Source organism: Zootoca vivipara, chromosome 10, assembly GCF_963506605.1.
Source record: "Zootoca vivipara chromosome 10, rZooViv1.1, whole genome shotgun sequence".
NCBI classification, from domain to species: domain Eukaryota; kingdom Metazoa; phylum Chordata; class Lepidosauria; order Squamata; family Lacertidae; genus Zootoca; species Zootoca vivipara.
The window spans coordinates 18,728,195-18,750,145 of record NC_083285.1 but is presented as its reverse complement, the minus strand read 5'-3'; the positions used below and the strand labels follow the sequence as shown (position 1 = coordinate 18,750,145).

The following is a 21,951-nucleotide window of genomic DNA, read 5'->3' as shown; positions in this document are numbered from 1 at the left end:
TTATGAATGGTCCATGTCACTATTAAGAAAGAGGTAGGAATAGGCCAATATATATGTAGACTGTCCCTGGATAAAGTGGCTTTTCTTTTTTATGTTCTCAAAGCTAGTTCAAGGTTGCCATCTGAACTAGCCAGATGTTTAACTGATAATCAATCACAGTCAGTCCATAATTTGAAAAATAAGACTTTAGATCCGTCTTGCCCCAAAATGGCAACTAGACATTCTGTTTTGGCAGCTGCAACCTTGGCTTAAGGTGCCAGTTGGGGCCCTAGCCTATATATCTGAGTTTCTAACATTGCTGGAGGAGAGGAAAAAGCACCCTGCTGGAACAGACTACAAAGGCCCCTATAGCTCCAGCATCCTCATAAGTGAGCCAGGGCCAGCCTACACATGAGGCAAGGTGCAGCGACTGCCTTAGACTGCCAATTCAGCAGGGCAGCAGATCCCAATGTCGATATTTCTTGCTGCCCTGCTCCCAATGACAAACTTTCTTCTTCCCTGGTGGGGAGGAACAATTTTGAGGTCCCAACAGCAACAGACCCGGCAAATGTCCCTATTTTCCAAGGGCAGTCTCAGATTACAGAAGCTCCCCAGTCTCTGATTTGTCCCACTTTTCCTTAGGATGTCCCTATTTTCATTGGAGAAATGTTGGAGGATATGGAGTTATGCAATCCCCGAGTCAAGGAGATAAGTAACTATATACAGTGGTACCTCGGGTTAAGAACTTAATTCGTTCTGGAGGCCTGTTCTTAACCTGAAACTGTTCTTAACCTGAGGTACCACATTAGCTAATGGGGCCTCCCGCTGTTGCCACGCCGCCGCCGTGCAATTTCTGTTCTCATCCTGAAGCAAAGTTCTTAACCTGAGGTACTATTTCTGGGTTAGCGGAATCTGTAACCTGAAGCATCTGTAAACTGAAGCGTCTGTAACCCGAGGTACCACTGTACAACCTTTATAAGAAATCTGAAAGCATTTTTTTATATAAGAAATCTGAAAGCAAGGTTTTTTTTAATGTTTAATGTTTAATTATAATTTATTTATTATGTTTTTATCCTATGTTGGAAGCCGCTCAGAGTGGCTGCGGCAATTCAGTCAGATGGGCGGGGTATAAATAAAATACTACTACTACTACTACTAATTGCACACCCTCCAACATTTCTCCAATGAAAATAGGGACATCCTAAGGAAAAGTGGGACATTCTGGGATCAAATTGGAAACGGTCCTTGAATGTGTAATGTTTTACAGTGGTACCATGGTTCCTGAATGGCTTAGTTGTTGAACAAATCAGCTCCCAAATGCCACATACCCGGAAGTGTTCCGCTTTATGAACGTTTTACAGAAGACGAACGTCCGACACAGCTTCCGCTTGAGTGCAGGAAGCTGCTAGAACCAATCAGAAGCCATGCCTTGGGTTTTGAATGGTTTCATGAGTCAAGCGGACTCTTGGAACGGATTAAGTTCGAGAACCAAAGTACCGCTGTATTATGTTTTTATATATGTTGGGAGCTGTCCAGAGAATAATAATAATAATAATAATAATAGCAGGGTGCATCTCTATTTTCATCTGAGAAATGTTGGAGGGTATGCAGCAACTCCTCCCTGTTTGGGGTTCCCAACCACCGAGAAAGAAGCGCCGAAAGAGGGGGGAAAATCAAAGGAATAAGAGATGAAAAACCCTGAAACTGCAAAAGGCTGACAACTTGGGGAGTTGTGTAGGAGGGGGAGTGAGGAATAGAAGCTACAGAGTCAGGAGGCTGGAGCGTCAACGAAGCCCTTTTATACCGTCCAACATTTCTCCAACGAAAATAAAGATGTCCAATTCATTCATCATCATCATCATCATCACTACTACCCGCCCACCTAACTGGGCTTCCGCCAGCCACTGTGGGCAGCTTCCAACATAGATAAGAACATAATTAAACATTAAACGTGTTGTACATTATACTGTAGTAGACTAGTAGTTAACTTATCCCGTTGGCGGGGCGGGGGTCCCGTTCTTTCTCCAGAGCAGAAGCGGCCGTCCCCCTCCCGGCGATACCGCTCTGCGCATGCCTCCCTCTCCGCCCGCGCCTCCCTCCCCCGCCTCTCTCGGGGACGCGCCCGGAGCCCCGCCCTTCCTGCTCGAGCGAAGGCGGGTAGAGCTGGGCCTTTACTGCTGCTGCTGCCGCTGCCGCCGCCGCTCTTCCTCCTCCTCTTGCCGTTGCTGCTGCTGCTGCGGATTCGGGTGCCGCCGCCTCCGCCTCCCCCTCTCCTCCTTCTCGTGGCCGGACAGGGGAGAAAACGAAGATGGCGGACCTGGAAGACCAGCTCTCCGAGGAGGAGAAGGTGAGGCGGGTGTCGTCGCCCTGGGGGGGGGAGCGGGGCTGCGTCGCGAGGGGCGGCGGTTGCTGCGCCTCAAACTGAGGGGGGGGGGGCTTTCTTCCTTTCCCTCGGCCCCGTGAAGAGGAAGGAAATGGGGCCCTTGTCAGCCGATGGCCGGGCGACGAGAGGAGGAAGGCGCCTCTCCTGCTGCTGCTGCTGCTGTCCGAGGGCCCTTCCCGCCGCTCCTTGTACGGTGCGAGCGCTGAAAATAGGCTCCGGGCGCCGGGCTGGGGCTGCGGCAGCAGAAGCGAGGCAGGCGGGGCAGATCCGGTGTCTGCTGGGCGAGACTTCTCTCCCCTCGGCTCCTTTCTTCCTCCTCCTCCTCCTCTCGGCTCCCCCCCCCTTCTCTGAAGGCCCGAGCTGATGGGTGGAGGGGGCGGGAGAGGCTTAGGGGTTTCGCCGCCTCTCCTCCGCGACCGGCCTTTCCCCCGGCTCTTCCGGGTGTGAGTTGGGCAGGGCAAATCCCGCCACCACACCAGGGCTTTGGGGTGGGGAGGAAGAGAAATAACCATAGGGTGTTTCTTCTTCTTCATGGAATTGTAGATTTGGAAGGGATCCTGAGGATCATCTAGTCGCAGCTCTTGGGGTGGGAGGAAGGGCAGCATCAGAGCAGATTGCACATGCAGGTTGCATGCTGTATTTAGTTGGAGCATATTTTTTAAAAATTATAAAGGGTGGGTCTTCTGCCCCTTCTCTTTCATGTTTAGTTCATCGGTAAATTCTGATGCATTTTATCTATAGTCCCAGAGAAGGATGGGTTATATATTATATATTATAATATATTATATATTAATGTGTGATCAATTATTTCATTTCGAGTGTGTGGTGTAGGAGCTCTGCTGAAGAAAGGGTGCTGTCTGTCTCCCCTGTCACACATTCCAGGGCCCCTAGTCCTGTTAAATTGGGTTTTGAGGAAGGGTTGGTTGGAGGGGTTTGTGCTTCTTTGTCCCAGGCACTGAGTACCTGAAGGATTTGAAGCATCTGATTCTTTCTTCATTCATGGGTTTCATTCTTTCAGCCTTGCCCTCCTTAAAGATGCTCTGTAGACTTTTGGATATGATGGCTCAGTGTGACTTTGGGGAGATGGGGCTCACATGTTACATGATAGCAAACTGATGTTTGCCACCAAGCATACTTGTGGATCCATCTTTCTGGCAAGTGTACTTGTAGCATGTGCACGTTTACAACAGGTGTCTGTCACTTGCTTCTACTGTACAGTGGTACCTCGGGTTACAGACACTTCGGGTTACATGTTTTCAGGTTGCGTACCACGGGAAACCCGGAAGTACTGGAAAGGGTTACTTCCGGATTTCGCCGCTTGTGCATGTGCAGAAGTGCTAAATTGCATCATGTGCAGAAGCAGCGCTGCGGGGTGTGGATGTGCCTCCATCACGGATTATGTCCTCAACCCGATTTTCCACTGTACTTTTAGATTTCCGTTTGAAGTTGCACCTTAAAATGAAAGTTCCTCCACAGTATCTGGAAAGGGTAATTGTGAGTGTATTTTGCAATTGTCATCCGTAAGAGGGGACTCCTTCATGATAAATACTATAAATGTCAATTCCTTATTATTGAATTCCACTGCCCTATAGGAGGGATGTCCAACCGGTCGATCGTGGGGTGTCCCTTGTCGATCCTGTTCAATCACGTGATCCTGATTGATCTTCAGAAACACACACACACACACACACACACACAACTTTGGCTCATCCTCCCTCCCAAAAGCTCAACAACTTTGGTCAATTCAATGGGTAGATCACTGCCAGTTTTTTTATAGCGGGAGTAGATCGCAGTCTCTTGGAAGTTGGATGTCCCTACCCTATAGTTAAAAATGCATACCATTATTTTCAAGAGAAAGTGCCAGGCTGAGGAACACCAACACATAAAATAAGTGGCTTGCTCACTTTTGTCTCTCCATTTGAGCTCGTATTAACTGCAGTTGAAAATGCAAGAGATTTTAGAGCTATTGGATAGTGGTCTAAATAACAAGACAATGATGCAGTGTTTACATTGTCTTTAGGTATTACACTATCACTTTCCTATCATCAAGTTTTCAAGACTGAGCTAGCTACAGAAAAATATGTATGTGTTTATGAAAAGCTTTTTACAGCTTTGCCTCTTAATACAAGAAAATTCTGATGTGCAAGGAGAAATTTTTTAAAAAGAAACTAAAATAGCTTAAGTGACTCATTCTAGTTCCTGTGGGTAATTGTGTGCATACAGTTCAAATGAAATTTGTTGAGTCTTAAGTTCTGTTTTCAGGTCTTGTCAAGACATGCAAGGAGGTCGTCTCCCTTCTCTAACATGGTCTTCAGTGGCAATCCTAAGCGACCATATACTTCAGAGTTAGCCTTATTGAACTCAGATGGACTCAGTATAAGATTTGGCTGTGAAAGGTATTCTTTCATGTTGCCTTAAATTTCTAATGGTACAGTTGTGCTGTGTAGTTCTGTTTACATGCACCTCTGCCCTGAGTAAGGAGGCAATGCAATGCCTGCTTATAGAAATCACTTTCTTTTGGTAATAGAAATTATTAGCTAGACACAACCTTCTTATTAGGTTGAATAGAATAAAATAAAAGGAAGTTGCCTCATAATTTTTTGCTTAATGTAGTAGATTTATGTCATGTTAAATCTGTTACATTTTTAAGTGCCACAAGGTTGTTCTCGTTACAATGATATTGCTTCTTATTCTCTTCTCTAGTGTTCATTATCATGTTGGTAGCCAGTGTAGCACCTTTAAGACTTATTTAATACGATCCCTCCTTAGTGACTCAGTCAGGATTTTAGTGGCCATATTTTGTACTAGTTGTCATGTCTGGACCACCTTAAAGGGTAGACCCTTGTAGAGTGCATTACAATAATATAGCCAAGAGGGTGGATCACTGCAGCCAGGTTATTGCAGTCCATGAAGGGCTATAGCTGGTGAACTAATTTATTGAAGGAAGGCACTGAAGTGACCTGAGCCTGCAGTGGAAATGCTGGATCCATGGCCCACAGCACCTCTATCCTGATTCAGCTTAATTTATTTAGCCCTCCAGCCCATCACTGACCCTAGACAGCAGTCCAGCACTTGGACAGCCTTCACCTGATTATGATAGCATGGATGTAGAGCTAGGTGTCATTGTCATACCAATGGCAAATTCCCTCCTACAGCAGATTCATATATATGTTCAAAAGCATGAGGGACCCCACATCAGAATTACCAAAGAGCAGAAGTCTCCCAGCTATCTCAAAATGGCCTGGAAGGTAGGAGTTGGTTCAGATTGGACATTTGCTCTGGCATCACATGGTCCCTTGTGCCAACTAGTTTGCTTTGTTTGTGTTCAGGGAAGTAGCACAAAAAAACAGTTAGCGATTGCTTATTAACCTAAGATTCCAGTATATAACCTAAGATTGCAGTTTATAAATAAAGCATGATGAGGGAAGTATGTATAAATAGAAACAATGAAAACCCACAATAAACCCTGTACAGTACAAGTATTTTCTGCAGCCTTTTCAGAATTCCGGTAGATAAATGCATATGAGGCATATGAGACAGAAGCTCAGAAGCATTTATCTACTGGAATTCTGAAATATATGAGAGCCTTGGCAATTCTTTCAGCAATATATCAGGAATACTTATATTTTCATTTGGAAACTGAATTATAAATTTCTCTACTTGTTGGCTGAAATGGAAATAAGATGCTGATTAAGAGAAGCAGTATCTGACTTCTCACCAAATTAGTAGAGATTTATATTGTACAAGATATTCTCTGAAAACTGGGCTATGATAGCACTCAAAAGCTATATTGCTTGCTCTGGAGAACCCAGCTCCCTGGTACAAGGCAGTTTTCATTTGAGATACTGCTTTATTATGAATTTTCCTTTTCCTGGTTCTAGGCTAGTTCGCTTGTTCTTTTGCCTGCTACAACAAAATATTAGTTCAGAATTTAAAGTTCTGTGGCTGAGACAGAAGAACACCATTGAGGTGGATTTGTCTATCAGTGTAAAAATGTTGACTTAGTTTCTAGGATAAGTGAACAAAAGAAAATAGAATGTTTCCTATACCTTTCTTTGGCCTACTTGCATCCTACTGAAAAGTTTCTTGGGTGGGGGCGGTCTTGAACAATGCAGAATGAATGGGGTTCGGGGACTGCTGAGGAAGTGGGGAATTGACTAAAGCTGAACTGCCTTTCACTCTGCTCCCCCAGTAGAGTCACTTCTTTGGGAAGGGCAGTAGATCAGCAGTAGAGCATCTGCTTTGCATTCAGAAAATCCCAGGTTCAGCTTCCAGTATCTCAAGTGATGGGTGAGAGAGACCCCCAGTCTGAAACTGAGAGCCACTGCCAGTCACTCTAGAGTCTAGACAATATTGAGCTAGGTGAACCAGTGCTCTAACTTGGTATAAGGCAGCTTCCTCTGTTTGTATGCCACATGGTTCCGGAAAGCCACTCCCATCACTCTCTGGGAGAGGCTATTCGGGAGGATAAAGGCAGCCGCAGAGGCAAGGACACTGGAGACTTTTCTTCTGTGAACTTTCTTCCATTCATTTACCTTAGAATACCATAAGCTGTCTTCGCTGTACACTTCTTTAAAAGGGGAAATTCAGATGCATTGAGTAATAGTTAAGGGTGTGCTTGATGGAAAGAATTTGAGGAACTTCCTGTTTTTCCGAATTCGGGGCACCACTTCGATTGTATACTAAATTTTCCTGCCTCATCAGATTTCATTGGCTTGGTTCAGGCATAACCAAGATTTGTTTGGCAGGATCAGGAGCAAATCCTGCACACCTTCTCTCCACTTTCACGTTTGGCTTAATGAATAACTTCCTGGTTTTCAGAAATGATAGCTGTGATTACATCTGAACTGGAAGACCACAGCTTGCTTACGCCCTGTAAACAAGGAGTAAATTATGGAGGGCTTGTTTGTTTATTTGAGGGAACCAAAATAGTGCCCCTATAAATACTTTTCACAAAAGGGTTATTCACGCAGGCACTTTAATTACAGTCTCGGAGTTCCATGCATTGGGACTACCATGTAGAGGCTGTGCAAAATCCTTCTTGGAAGTCCAGTGGTACCTTGGGTTACAAACGCTTCGGGTTACAAACACCTCAGGTTACAAACTCCGCTAACCCGGAAGTGGTACCTCAGGTTGAGAACTTTGCCCCAGGATGAGAACAGAAATCGTGCACCGGCGGCAGCGGGAGGCCCCATTAGCAAAAGTGCGCCTCAGGTTAAGAACGGTTTTGGGATAAGAACGGACCCCTGGAATGAATTAAGTTCTTAACCCGAGGTACCACTCTATTTCTGTTCTTGAACACTTTTATACCTTAAATTTTAGAGTGCTCCTGAGTGAATCCAGTGCCAGCCACTTCAGAGCTTCTGAATGGATAACTACCAAAAGCAGCACATTTGGTGCCAAATCTAAATATCGCTAAAAGGAAACCATGCTTATAAATCAGCAGGACCGCACTCTAAGGCTTCTGATTGTTTATTTGTGTCGTAGCTTTACGTGTCCCCCACTTGACGTCGTATGTCCTGCACCTGATGTCAGGCAATCAACAAGTGGGCATTGTGGAAGGAAAAGGATTTTCTGCAGACCAGATTGGGAGGCCTGGTGAGCATAATTAGGTCTGTGGGCTGGATGTTCTCCACTTGGGACTTCTCACCTTCATGAGTTGTGCACCCTGTTGTAGGAAACTTGACAGTGGCCAAAATCAAGGTGAAACATGCATACCATGTTTTTACATGTCATGTTGCCAGTGCTATAGACTTAAAGGGTTTGCAGATACCATAGTGAGGAGCCTTTGCATATCTTCCATCAGCATATCCACTCAAAGGATATGAAGGGAAGGATTGGTCAATGATGGAAAAATTGCCTTCCAGGAAATCTCATTTCCTATAAATGATCTTGCTGAGGAATCCCAGGGTTTCTTGGAAATGGATATAGTTTGAAAAACACTGCTTATTCAAAGACTGCAACAATTACATTTTCACAAGGTCTGTTCCAGGATTCCCAGGAATTTGTAAGTGTCTGTCATAGAGCATTCTTCCTTTCGAAACACCATTACACATTTTCTTGCAAGCACTGCTATTTGATCCCTTTAGGAATCCATTTCCAGATTGTCGACTGTAGCAAACTATTTGGTTACTAGGACAGGTAAAATTTCAAGCCTTCTGTGTTTCAGTTTAAAGTATTATCTGAATAAATGGAACATGGCAAGCATGGCAGGGGGAGGAGAAGTGCTATAAAAAGGAGGCTGATAGAGATAAATGGTAAACTATATTGCTGGTTCTAGATTCAGGTAGGTAGCCGTGGTGATCTGACACAGTCGAAATATATAAAGAAATTGTCCAGTAGCACCTTAGAGACCAACTAAGTTTGTTCTTGGTATAAGCTTCAGATATGAAGAAGATTTATATTGCTGGTGTATTTGCTATGTAAGGTTGTCATATTTAATGTGAGAAGGTCTGTGTGCTTTTAGAAGGGAGAATTTCTACCACTGTAGCACCCCAGAGCTATACTTGCTGAAATTCTGTGGAACTACAGCAAATGTAACCCACATGTCCCATGTTGAATCTGACAATTGTATGAGCTTGGAAGATATATAGGGTACCTTAACATAACTGAACACACTGCAAATGTAAAATTTGAGTATAGTTTATTGTATCGTTGACCCTCCAGTTCTTGACCATTGCTTTTTATTTTGTTGCCATTTTTAATAATTTCTTCCATCACAGATCTCAGGTAAAATTAAATTTAAAACAACAATACAATAAGGAAACCAAGCAGCTAAAACAATGGCTATATTACACTGCAAATTGGATTTTTATTTAAATCTGAGCTGACAATTAATGACCCACAAATACTCAAAAAAATAACCATGTTTTAACTTGACACCAAAACATAGAAATAGTTGGCACCACCAGTGATATCTCAGAGGGGAGGACAGTGAGGGTACCACCATGGGGAAAGCCCTTTCCTGCATCCCCACAAAATTTGTGACTTCTAGAAGTGGGACACAAAGAAGAGCCTCCCCAGATGATCTTCAAATGGGTGGGGAACTTCCAGTCCACAGGCCAATCTTGACCTGTCAAACCATTTCCCCTCACATCGCACCCACCTGTCAATCTGTTGGTGTAATTTATAATGGTGGGAGGCTGTCGTTTAATTCTGTGTTGGGTGTGCACACCTTTTTCCCAGCAGAGGAACAGGAGAATTTAATCCCAAGCGAGGTTAAATCCTGCTCACTTTGGTTGTGTGCGCCCGTTCCCATTTTTGAAGGCATCTACTGTTCGCGCAGTCAGTGCTTGCAACATGCAGCCCCCCCCCCCCCCGCCAGCTGATGAGAAGGAGAGAAAGAAGCACTTCCTGGCCCTATATTTAGTCCTTCTTAAAGCGCCATGGTTAGGGCTGGCAGTGCCACTTGCACTGTGGTTCCCAGGCTGGCTGGCATTAGGGAACACAGCACAAAGGATTTTGCCAGGTATGTGGGACAACCCACATGCCAAACGTGATGTCATAACAGGGTGGTTGACCTCCAGAGCCATAAAGTCTTAAAATCTGGAAAGGACAATATAGTAAGACGTGCATCTTCATATATCTTGGTCTCAAGTGTTTAAGAGCTTTACAAGTTATTACTAACAGCTTGATCTCAGACCGGAATTGTTGTGGCAGCGGTACAAAACAGGTGTCTCATAGCTCTGACAAAAATGATTTATTTATTTTTCAAACAGTGCCTTTTTGCGATTATGAAAGGAAGCTTTAAGATCTGTTTTATTGGGAAATAACTTTAGTTCTGAAAGGCTACATTTTGAAAAGATTTCCAAACAAGGTGGCACAAACTATGAGGATTACATTTTTGTGTGACTTTTTGGGTTTTATTGTTACATGCAGTTCACGACCAAATCCAGGATTTCTTGGATACTGAAGGCTACAGTTCTTAGTATAGCCATATATAATGTAAGATATGGGCAAAAGATGCAGCATTTCACACGTTTTGTAGCCAATCAGCTCAAGATTGAACTTCTTTCTTTCTTTGATGTAATCTGGCTGTTCTCTGAGTCGTTCGAGGAGGCAGCATATGACCAACCCGCTTTTCTTTCTGATATGGCATGAGTTGCTCAAGACAACTTAGTGAGCTTCATGGCTGACTGGAAATTGTAAACCACCCACAAGTCAAATATTGTGTTTACCGCACTGCGTTGACTCTGGTGGCCTACCTAGGTGTCATGAACTATATGTTAGCATGCATTTCATGTTGTTCAGTTGTAAAGCGGGATGGTTAGAATGCAGAGTGCAATGCAAAGAATCAGAAGACAAGAAGAGGATGCAACTTTTCTCCTATCAGAGCCTGCTTCTGGCTATGATCCTGGCCAGAAGAATAGCAGGCCAGGGACAGTGGGTTAGGGTATGTGGAAGTTCTTCAGTTTGCATTACCCCCCCCCATGTCCCAGTTTATATCTGGCCAGCTCCTGTGCTTGAAATTGTTCTATTTTGTTTATATCTTCCTGAGATCTTTTCTTGCTGTCATTTAATAGTCATGTATTTTGTTGATTCATATCTAAACTACTGTAACTTGACTTCAAGAACTCACAATGGCACTGATGTGCACATTGTCATTGCCTTATATAGGCATGTACATGCCAGGTTTTTTCTTTTTTGCCTGAAACCAAATCAGTTTCCGTTGTGGTCATAGTCAGGAAGGCTAGTGGTAAGAAGAGCATTTCAGTTTATGTCATCTCAGATATGCCTTGAAAAAACACACACACACACACACACACACACACTACATGCCTGCTTTTAATATTCAAGAGGAGGTGGAATAGTATGTTTCCGACAAAGTCCAGATACCATTCTTGAAGAAACAACACAGGACTGACTTTTGGGTTTTTAGAAATGCCACCCCATTATCTTAACTATTTCTTTTTAAATGCAAAGTAATTACTATATATGAAAGAGCTGTTTGAACATACAGTGATACCTCAGGTTAAGAACTTAATTCGTTCTGGAGGTCCGTTCTTAACCTGAAACTGTTCTTAACCTGAGGTACCACTTTAGCTAATGGGGCCTCCCGCTGCCGCCACGCCGCCAGAGCACGATTTCTGTTCTCATCCTGAAGTAAAGTTCTTAACCCGAGGTACTGTTTCCTGAAGCGTCTGTAACCCGAGGTACCACTGTACTTGTTCTTAACGGTTTCTTAATTAAAGTCATTTTATCATGCATGCTAACATGTCTTCTCAAAAGTGTATTTCATTTAAATGAGTGGGACTTGTTCCCAAGTAATGCTGAGGATTGCAGCCTTGATTGTATAACGCTGAAATCAGTTGGGATTTTGACCTGTATAAATCCAAATCCAAATGAGTAACACCTTGTAATATCAATATACTATTATGCACTTGATGAGGAGCTTTGAGCGTTTTATAAAGTGCAGTAGTTCAGACATTCAGTATGGAAGAGATGACTTGGGAGTGGTAGCAGTGCAGGAAATCATCGGTTGAAGCAGCAAAAAGTCAGTCAACTATAGACCTGCCCATGCTAGCTCATCCCTTAAGCCAGAATTGGCCAAGATTGAGACAGGAGACAGAGCTTCTCTATGTCTCAGCAGAAAGCCAGTCTGCCTTGGAAGATGCTGTAGAGGGATTTTTTGAAATATTGAACTGTGTACAAATACTTTTAAATAAATATGTTGATGATGCTTCTGGCAATTATTTAGGACATGCTTTTTAAACACACATGTAACCTTGTTTTGGTGAGACGTCACAGAACTACGTTGTGTTTCCTATTCCAGAAGATAGTCCTCCAGCTATGCCTCAGGGATTTTCATGCCCAGTGAAGTTCAGATTGTTACATTTTCTATTACAATTCTGTCTTTAATAGTACCTTTGAGAATGTTTTGTGCTGGTTATTTTGTGTTGGAAATGCATTTGGTCTGATTTGACCGTAACAGGCAGTAGAAGTATTTCTTCATCTCGCAGAGCATCTTGCTATTTTATGCTTCCTCTTCTAAATTAACTTAGCCAAACATCTCTCTTTAACACAAGACTTTGCATTCTCAGGTGGTATTAGGATGTAATTTGGAGCTCAGTTATTTTCCAGTTAACCTTTTAAAGTTATTATAGAATGAAATAGATTTCTCCCATTTAAAACTTTCTTATGATTACTGTATGATATACTTCTTGTTTCCATTTTAGGTGCGCATAGCAGCGAAATTTATCATCCATGCTCCCCCGGGGGAATTCAATGAAGTCTTTAACGGTGAGTGTTCATGCTACTTTCTAGCTCTCATGTTGATGGTTTCAGTTGCCCTTTATGCAGGCTTTACAAAACAAACTTTTGAAAAAAAACAAATCAGGATGACACTTAGGAACTTCACATTGCTTGCTCTCATGTTTCCTTTTCTTTGTCTATTAATATAATTTCAAGACTGTTAGAGGACAAGAGTGTTCCACTTCCTATTTTAAAACTTATCAGCACTTTTTGCTTAACTTTTGCCAAGTGATACCCCTGTAACATTACATAAAGTAGCTCTAACACCACTTGCTACTGCTAGAAATCTTTGCCAATTCATTTCTTCTGTGGTTGGCAATGCAGAGTTATAGCCAGTTTGGGGAAAATTCCAGGAGCATTATATGCCTACCAATTTAATGCTAGGACCCAGGAAGTTGCTATTTTCCATCTCTGAACATGGCCAGTACCCTAAAACTGACACTGTTTTTTCCACGCTTGTCCTGTAATAGATTACTTCCTCTCATGGAAAACATGTATTTTCCAGTTAGCATTTTCACCGTGTACTAATGCTCAGTATTTTTCAGATGTTCGATTGCTGCTTAATAATGATAATCTTCTCAGGGAAGGAGCAGCTCAGTAAGTATCACCACCATTTATTGCTTCTTTCAATGTGTTAATGCTGAACGGATGCATTTGTGGGCAGCTTTTAATAGGTTGTGTGAGGATGGGATAGACCAGCCCCCCCCCACCGCTTTTTCATTGGGTTCCTTGCTGCCTTCTCCCAGAAGTAAGACATATCTACTCAATATGACTTTTTTGGGGGAGGGGCAGTGATCCCAGCCCCTAGGCCAGCAGCGCTGCTGCATCCATAACCCTGCGGCTCACACTGGCGGGTAGATAAGGGTGGAGAGGCAGGAAAAGTATGTGATTAGATTTTATTCTGCATATAATGTATGAATGGTGTTAAAGATCACTGGGAATCCAAAGGTTTGCTACACATTATGAGATTTCTGCACCAGTAATCAACCTATATCTATTTACCAAATAAAATTAACTTTGTCAAATCTTAGCACAAACTGGATTTATTTTAATAAAATTCATAGTTTTATTATACAGGAACACAGGATCTGATGCCCTTAACACAATTTGAAAATTTATTAAGCACAGTGGGTAGAGGAGGCGGAAAGGATTAGTTTCTATGCTTGATGTTTCTTAATGTTGCAAAAAAAATATTTTTACTTGAAGCCTCCTATCTTTGTCTCTTTCAGTGCATTTGCACAGTATAACTTGGACCAGTTTACTCCAGTGAAACTAGAAGGCTATGATGAGCAGGTAAGACTATGGTTGAATTTAAGTTTGGCGTAAGGGTGGGTGGGCGGGCATGCTCAGTACTCATTGGGCTGTGTTAGGGTGGGACTCATTAGGGGTTATTTTGTAATATATACATGTGTGCATATACACACCGGGGGGGGGGGGGGAGATAATACGTATAGTTCACTTTATAGCCTCAAGAGGCTCTCAGAGTAGCTTATGAACGATTCTCAGAATAAAATCACACTCAAACCTAATGCTAGAACAGAAGTTACATGGTGTCTATATGAAATCAGTTCTTCGCTTGTGTCATTCACTGCAATAGCTCCCACCCAAATCCTTTGAGGCAAGGGAGTGAGGTTGAGCAGCTCAATCTTGCTTTTTACTACTACTACTACAAATACTGAGTTTCCCTCTAGCCAACTAATGCCTCCCTTAAAAAAATTATTAAATATTTCTTAGTTCACAAAAATACGTGCATTGTCTCTTTTTTCAAGTTGTGTTTTCTACAGATCAGTTTCATTTGTTGTGAGACATCAGTGTTACTAATACCTCCCTTTTGTGTGTGTGGTGCTGTATTGGCTCAGGAGGAGACACACTTGCCTCTGAACTTCAGAGAGAGAGACAGAGAGAGAGAAGAGAGATTAAATATATTAGTTTACTCTTTCTCAGTGCACTTTTGTAATGACAATCCCACAACTTTATCTTGGTTTTTAAAAGAACAATGTGTCTTTCTTTTCTAAAAGTACCACTTTATAAAATGAAATGCATAATTTTTGAATAACAGTATTGAACTATTCTGGTTTCTCATAGAAAGTAGAATTCCCAAACTAGAATTTGAAAACCAATGTAATGTATAGAGCTGCTGTGCCATGTATTTAATTAAAAGGTGCCATGGTACAATATTTTGCTACAGTTCCATTCTTTTATTTGATGGTGTTTCCTGTGTTCTTTATAGTCTTTTTACAATTGCCTTTAAACTCTCTGTGCAGGTTTTAATAACAGAACACGGTGACTTGGGCAACGGAAAGTTTTTGGACCCGAAAAACAAGATCTCTTTTAAATTTGATCATTTAAGGAAGGAGGCTACTGATCCAAAGCCTCATGAAGTTGAAAATGCAATTGAGTCATGGAGAAACTCCATAGAAACAGCAATGAGAGCCTATGTGAAAGAACACTATCCAAGTGGTGTTTGCACAGTAAGTGTTGCAGGATCTTGAAATTGCTTGGGTGGGTTAAACCCATTATTTGGTCTGTTGGCTTGAATTCAGATATACGGGTGGTATACAAACATATTAAATGAATGAATTTAGACTGTGGCATAACTGTCTTACATTTGTGTTACAAGGTGTATGGAAAAACAATTGATGGGCATCAAACAATTATTGCATGCATAGAAAGCCATCAGTTTCAAGCAAAAAACTTTTGGTAAGTATCATATCAGTCATCTGTAAATTGGTTTCTTTTCTATTTTATTTTGCTCACCCCATTAAAAGTTACATTGGACTTCCATTTTCAGCATATTCAGTGTTTAGAACCTATATTCATGGCATTAAAACTATAGCAAGAGCTTGCAAACTCTGGTCTGCGGACAACCAGTAGTCTACAAGCTTCATTCAGGTGGTCCACAGTACACCTGCAAATATACCAGCAAAAGTCATACAGCACTGAGCAAAAGTCATATAGCATTGCAATTGCTATAACAGATAGAGAAACTATTAAGTGGTTCACCTCAGCAATTTTCAAGTGATCTACGAGGGGGGAAATATTTTGGGAATTACAGAGCTATAGTATTCAGATTTCAACTTTTGAGCACAATTACGCTCTGTAAAAATGAAGATGGGAATGTATTTGGAAAAATATTTTAGACTGGGTTTGTGAAAAATGTCGTAAGATACGTTTCCAAAATACACAGGTATGGGAAAATATAAGTATTGCAAATTTGCAGTACAGTACTTACCCTGTTTCTCATATTATAAGACATACCCATAAAATAAGCCATAGCAGGATTTTTAAGCATTCAAGGAATATAAGCCATACCCCGAAAATAAGACATAGTGATAGGTGCAGCAGCAATGCCGGCCGCGGCAGGAGGAGGAGGGAAAAAATAAGACATCCCTTGAAAATAAGCCATAGTGTGTTTTTTTGAGGAAAAAATAAATATAAGACATGTCTTATAATATGAGAAACACGGTATTTAGTTAGATAGAAATCTATTTCCAAAATGTATTTTCAACATGTTGGTTTGTTTTATGGATTTCATCTCATGTGCATGGAAATCATGTTGCAACTTTCTGCATATTGTTTACAAACAATTTAAGTTTTTCAGTTTACACAATTTGCTTTCAGTATCCCATCAAAGCATTCTTTTTCATAATAGTTTTTAAATCTAAAGGACGTGAAACTCAATGTTTTGATTCTCCACCACATGTTTGCTTACCTAAAGTTTTATTTCATTTAAGGAATGGTCGTTGGCGGTCAGAATGGAAGTTTACAATCACTCCTTCAACCACTCAGGTGGCTGGTATCTTGAAAATTCAGGTAGGCTGTCTCTAATTTACGGTGTCTGATAGATAAATCCCACGTAACTCTCAGAACACTTTCTTTTTTAAGGTTTATATTCTTCATTTCTACCATAATCAAAGAAATGATTACACAATAGATTAATAAATAGCAAATCAAAATTATTAGTGGCTTCCTGGGACGGATTATCTAAGAGAAATTATCAAATCCCAAAACATATTGCGTCAGAGCTATAGAGTAAAACACAGCAAAAGCAGCAATAGATGCATTAGGAAACCACTAAGTGCTGTTCAGAACTAAAAATAAACAAACCCAGATTATGCTCAGTCAACCAAATTTCCTTGGTGTCAGCGAAACTTTCTAGGGATGGATTTCTATAAATAGGGTACAACCATGGAAAATGTCCCCTTTGGTAGTCGTCCAATCACTGCCAAAGGCAAGTACCCATAGAGAACATATAATAGTAGTGACTAAGCTGTGATGCTCCAGGTATTTGTGGGCTCTTGGTCATTGGCCATACTGGCTGGGGCTGATGTTTTTTCAAATATGAACAGCACCAGGAAGACCTGAAGTCAGATACATCTGGCCAACCGTGCTAATTTCAGTAACCAGGCAGATTTATTTGAAAGAAGTTGTATTCTAATCCCAGTCTATTTAGGATTTTATGGTTGAGAACCAGTACTTTGAGTTCTGCTGAAACAAATTGTTACATAACCATTATAGTGATTTATCACTAAAACAGTAATTAAGTCTACACCTTCTAAGCATTTATTCCGCTATACAGTTGGCTAATCTACTTCTAAATCAATTGTTGTTACTATTTTTTCTTTTTAAAAAGTAGCTAAAGAAATAAAGGCAAAATAAGTAATTGTGGATATCAGGTTTTTCAACGAAATCTTCCCTTTACATTCCCTTGCCGTACACTCTGACAATATGTATTCTGGAGTTTCAAAACCCTCTCCTTACTTCCCTCATCCCCCCTCCTCCCCAAAAGAAGCTAGAAGTGAAACAGAAGGAGCAAACTTCTAAATCTGCAGTCCATATTATTCAAATAAAACATGCACTCTAGTCTGTAAAGAAACTAATGGAAAAAGAGACAAATGCCTCAGTCTACTAAAGGTTGTTTTGCTTTGTTGAGAGGAGGTTTTGTCAGTGGAATGGGAAAGGGAACCCGTTTTGGGCTTAGGGGACCTTAGAGAGCAGACTTAGGAGATGCATGAGGGACTGCAGGGGAGAGGGGGAATTACTGAAAGGGCTTCCATCAGCAAAATGGCAATGTTGGATAGAACCGTAAGTGCTAATTCTTACGCAACTGCATTTTGAATGGGGTGTAATATTGCTCACTCTTCCTAATACGCAGTGCCATTTTCCCTGTGCGGTAATCTTTATCCCATTTCACTTTGTACGTAGGTTCATTATTATGAAGATGGAAATGTTCAGCTAGTGAGTCATAAAGACATACAGGATTCTCTAACAGTGACTGTGAGTATCTTTCTTTTGTAGGAAACATTTTAAATTAGTCACATAAGGTTGAATCCAGAGTTAAATGTGTGTGTGACAAGCCTAGTTTTCCCTGAAAATTTGCTCCTGGGGGCAGGGGCTCTGCTTGATAGGATAGACAGTGGTGCAGGTTGAAGGGAGGGGTCCTCAGAGGAGCAGGTGATGACACTTTCTATGTGTGCGTTATTCTCGTGGAAGGTTCCTCCACCTGATTTTCAAGGATTCTCCTCAGCCCCCTGCACCAAATTGTAATGAGCTGTCACACATTTGTTCAAAACATTGCACTTTTTAAAAAATAGCATCAGACCCCCAATGCAACTGATTTTGAAAGCCCCATTTTTTAAAATAGAAAACAACAACAGTTTGCCCTGAAGAATGGGGTGCTCTGTTCAAGAAACGAAATATAATGCCCACTTCAGTATGTGGAACTAGATACATTAGTGTTTTTTGGTTTGTACCTGCACGATCTATGATGGAGCATCTATTTTCTGTACAGGAATTCATGCTCGGGAAATTAAATGGCTTTTTGGATGGCTTCATTTTGATGCAAAACTAGGCCAAGTAACAAGACTTTGGCCTGTTAAGAATGCTGTGAATTGAAGACACAAATCAAATCCATTTGATTTGGAAACATGGCGATTAGAGGAGCAACGTTAGTGGAATTTACAGCTTCTAGAGCAGGCTTCCTCAACCATGGCCCTCCAGATGTTTTGAGACTGCAATTCCCACCATCCCTGACGACTGGTCCTGCTAGCTAGGGATCATGGGAGTTGTAGGCCAAAAACATCTGGATGGCCGAGGTTGAGGAAACCTGTTCTAGAGCAGGCATCCCCAAACTTTGGCCCTCCAGATGTTTTGGGCTACAATTCCCATCATCCCTGACCAGTGGTCCTGTTAGCTAGGGATCATGGGAGTTGTAGTCCAAAACATCTGGAGGGCCAAAGTTTGGGGGTGCCTGTTCTAGAGCCTTAGTATTGAGTTTAAGTCATAGCTGCTTCAGGAGCCTTGCTGGAAAACTGAGAAAATCTCTCAAACAGAATGAGAGCTGTGCTAAAGTACCATGGTCAGCTGTGACACTTGTCTCAATACTCTTTCTGTGTCTTTACTATTTTCCAGATAGTGCATGGTCCTATGTTGCTGCAAAGTACATAATCGGGCTCTTGCTTGGCAGATCAAAGAGTAGAATCTCAATACACAATCTGCCTAAACCCAGCTCTAGCCTTCTATGTTAAACGTATGCATTCTAATGCGTAATGCAGAAGGGGCAGTTGGCTCTTTGTTTATGAGCTCAAAAAATGGAGCTTTAATGAGTGTTGGATCCCTGAAACCTCAGTAAGAGAGTTGACAATCTGCAGAGAGCTGTCCTCTGAGTGACAATAAGCTGGGGAACAGAAACCGTAGTTGACTTGAGTTTCCCTTCTCTTCTCTGACTTGTCTGAAAAATATTCTTGACTCGCTTCCAGAAGGGAAGTTTAAAAACTGCAGAAAGTCCTGCAAGGTCCACTTCTGACAAGATGAGAAAGCGTGGGAGCTTGTAAGTCACCAGTAAAAAAAAAACTAATGACAAGCATCCCCACAGATGACACCTGTGTTTTGCAGATAATGGTGACAGGTTACAGGCTTGTTGCAAAGCTCACAGAGAATGTGTAATAGTGGGGGGAAACCTGTAATTGTTTATATTCATTATAATGTTTGAAATTACTGTCTTCTGGAGATGATTGTTTAGTGCAATATTAAAAATTTTCCTCTTTACCCTAGAATGAAGCCCAAACAGCAAAGGAATTTGTAAAGATTGTAGAGGCTGCAGAAAATGAATACCAGGTATGTAATAAGTCTGCAATATACAATGTAGTTACTTTCCTGAGTCTTTTTGACAATGTTTTTACTACAATATGTGTTCAGGAGCAGCCAGAAAATGGGTGGAAATATTCAGAATCTGAAATCCTTAGTAGCAGAGAAAGGGCAAAGCTTTGCTTGGTGTGTACCTTTCTATACCCATTTAATAAACGCATATACACCCTCTTTCCGAGGATTTCAGAATGTGAATTCAAATACATAACACTCAAAAGGCCACTTACTTCAAGTAATGGGCGTTACTATGGGGCCTTACTACTTTTTAAAGCCTAAAGTTGTTTCTATTTTTAAATAAATATCTGTGGTTGTAGAAACTGCTTGTCTTAAATCAGACCTCTGAACGGAAAACATTGTATAGTCTGCAACAAATTTCAAAATTTACTTTTTGGCCATAGCCATTTAGAATACAGCTAGTTTTGTTGATGGGAAATGAACCTGTTTACCCCAGACGTTGTGTTTCCTTTTCCTGGAATGGATTAAGGAGTTAAGAGTAAGGAATTGCTTGGTTCTGTTCTCTTCCCCCTCCCTCTTTTGTATGTGATGAAACCAATTCAGTTTAACACAGCAAGGGCATGTGTGATTAATTCATAAAAGCCAGTAAACAGGTATGCATTTTTTAGGGGAATATGCTCCCCTCTCTGTATTTTCTTTTGTGCCTTCCATAGTTGAAGGATGTCCAAAGTAAGATTTCTATCTAACTATGTTATCCATATTTAATTACACCATCTGAAGCACACTTGTTTCTGATATCAATGTCAAAATAAGTTCCGTCAGATGCGGACTAGTTTAGTTTTTGCAGGTTAGTTCTTACATCTGTTTTCACATCAAACTGTGTATTTCTATAATCTACATGTTCTACCTTTTCCATGAACAGACTGCTATCAGCGAAAATTATCAAACTATGTCGGACACTACTTTCAAGGCCTTACGGCGACAACTGCCAGTTACTCGCACAAAGATTGACTGGAACAAGATCCTTAGCTACAAGATCGGGAAAGAAATGCAGAATGCCTAAAATGAAGGTTGCAAAGCTGGATCTTTTCGGTGTCCTTGTATACAAAATTAAAGTGATTGCAAAGGTATTCGGAATTGTTAAAGTCACCCAGTCAGCATGGGCATTTGCCATTGAAAATCACTGTACGTAGTTTGGTTAGAACACAGGCTTAGCTAATTGACCATTTTACTTTGTCCTTTTGTTTCTCCTTTAAAAGGTTACAAAAAATCAGTGTAGCTGAAAATGTTGAGAGCTTCTGATATATTTAGACTTTTTTTTATAATGATGACATGCCTATAGTTTTCAGTTCAATCAAAAACAATTTGAGAAATATTTTTTGCATCCGGTGATCACTTGTCGCTTCGCTTTCGTGCAAAAGGGCAGCTTCTAGAACACAGTTCCCTAGAACAAGTTGTTATTGGACATCGCCAGTTTCACATTCAACATGGATTTTAGCCATGTGTATTGTTGTAGGAATAATTATCCCTCCACTGTATGAAGGCCTGCAGAAAGCATTCTATATCCAAACCTTTTCAGTTACTTAGCTAGCTAGGTGTTAACTTCTTCTTTTTTTTAAAGAAAAAAGAAAAAGGCCAAGGTCTAATGCTGTTTTTAAGGTGTTGAAATTAAATATTAGTGCTTATTTTGGAAATGCATTTAGTGCTCTGTTCCTGACAGCTGTTCAAATGAGATCGGATTCCATCAGTCCTCAAGTTAATTTTTACCATGCAGCCACAATTGTATTATAACAACGCATATTGTAATATATATATAATCCTGTACTCATTACTGTGTCTGCTAGTTTTTTTTTTCTTGGATTGAACTGTACTAATTCAATGTGACATTAAAAATAGCAAATTTTCTATTTACTTATGATTATTATTTCAAAACAAAAATGAAGGGGCAGAAGATGAAAATAAATAAATCCTCAGATTTGGGGGAGGAGGGGGCGTTGAAACAACAGTCTTCCGGCAATGATGAAAAATAATCAAGGTAGGATCCAGATAGATCTCCTGGGAGTCCACCGCCAGATCTGGTGCCTTCCAGATGTTTTGTGATGTATCTGTTATCAGCCCTGGCTGGGATTGATGAGATTTGTAGCCCAGCAACATTTACGATTTTCTCAGCTTGCTATTTATCTGTACACTTTTTATCATCTGCTTCCTTAAAAGCACCTCTATGTGAGAAATGCATA

General features: G+C 41.2%; 1 protein-coding gene across 1 annotated transcript; it reads left to right on the top strand.

Moving 5' to 3' along the window:
- Window positions 1-2,097: 2,097 nt before the first annotated feature.
- Window positions 2,098-21,625, top strand: CAPZA2 (capping actin protein of muscle Z-line subunit alpha 2). The gene is made up of 10 exons (XM_035127964.2): window positions 2,098-2,326; window positions 12,538-12,601; window positions 13,159-13,210; window positions 13,843-13,906; window positions 14,878-15,084; window positions 15,234-15,313; window positions 16,348-16,426; window positions 17,819-17,890; window positions 19,667-19,729; window positions 20,637-21,625. The coding sequence occupies exons 1-10, from the start codon at window positions 2,288-2,290 to the stop codon at window positions 20,775-20,777; spliced, it is 861 nt and encodes a 286-aa protein (XP_034983855.1). The 5' UTR covers window positions 2,098-2,287; the 3' UTR covers window positions 20,778-21,625.
- The last annotated feature ends 326 nt before the right edge of the window (window positions 21,626-21,951 follow it).

What these genes read in the sequence shown, in the direction of transcription:
- CAPZA2 (XM_035127964.2), top strand. Translation starts at nt 2,288, where the DNA reads ATGGCGGACCTGGAAGACCAGCTCTCCGAGGAGGAGAAG. An exon ending in TAGAAGGCTATGATGAGCAG is followed by an intron (nt 13,907 to 14,877) that starts GTAAGACTATGG and finishes CTCTCTGTGCAG; the next exon opens with GTTTTAATAACAGAACACGG. An exon ending in CTGCAGAAAATGAATACCAG is followed by an intron (nt 19,730 to 20,636) that starts GTATGTAATAAG and finishes TTCCATGAACAG; the next exon opens with ACTGCTATCAGCGAAAATTA.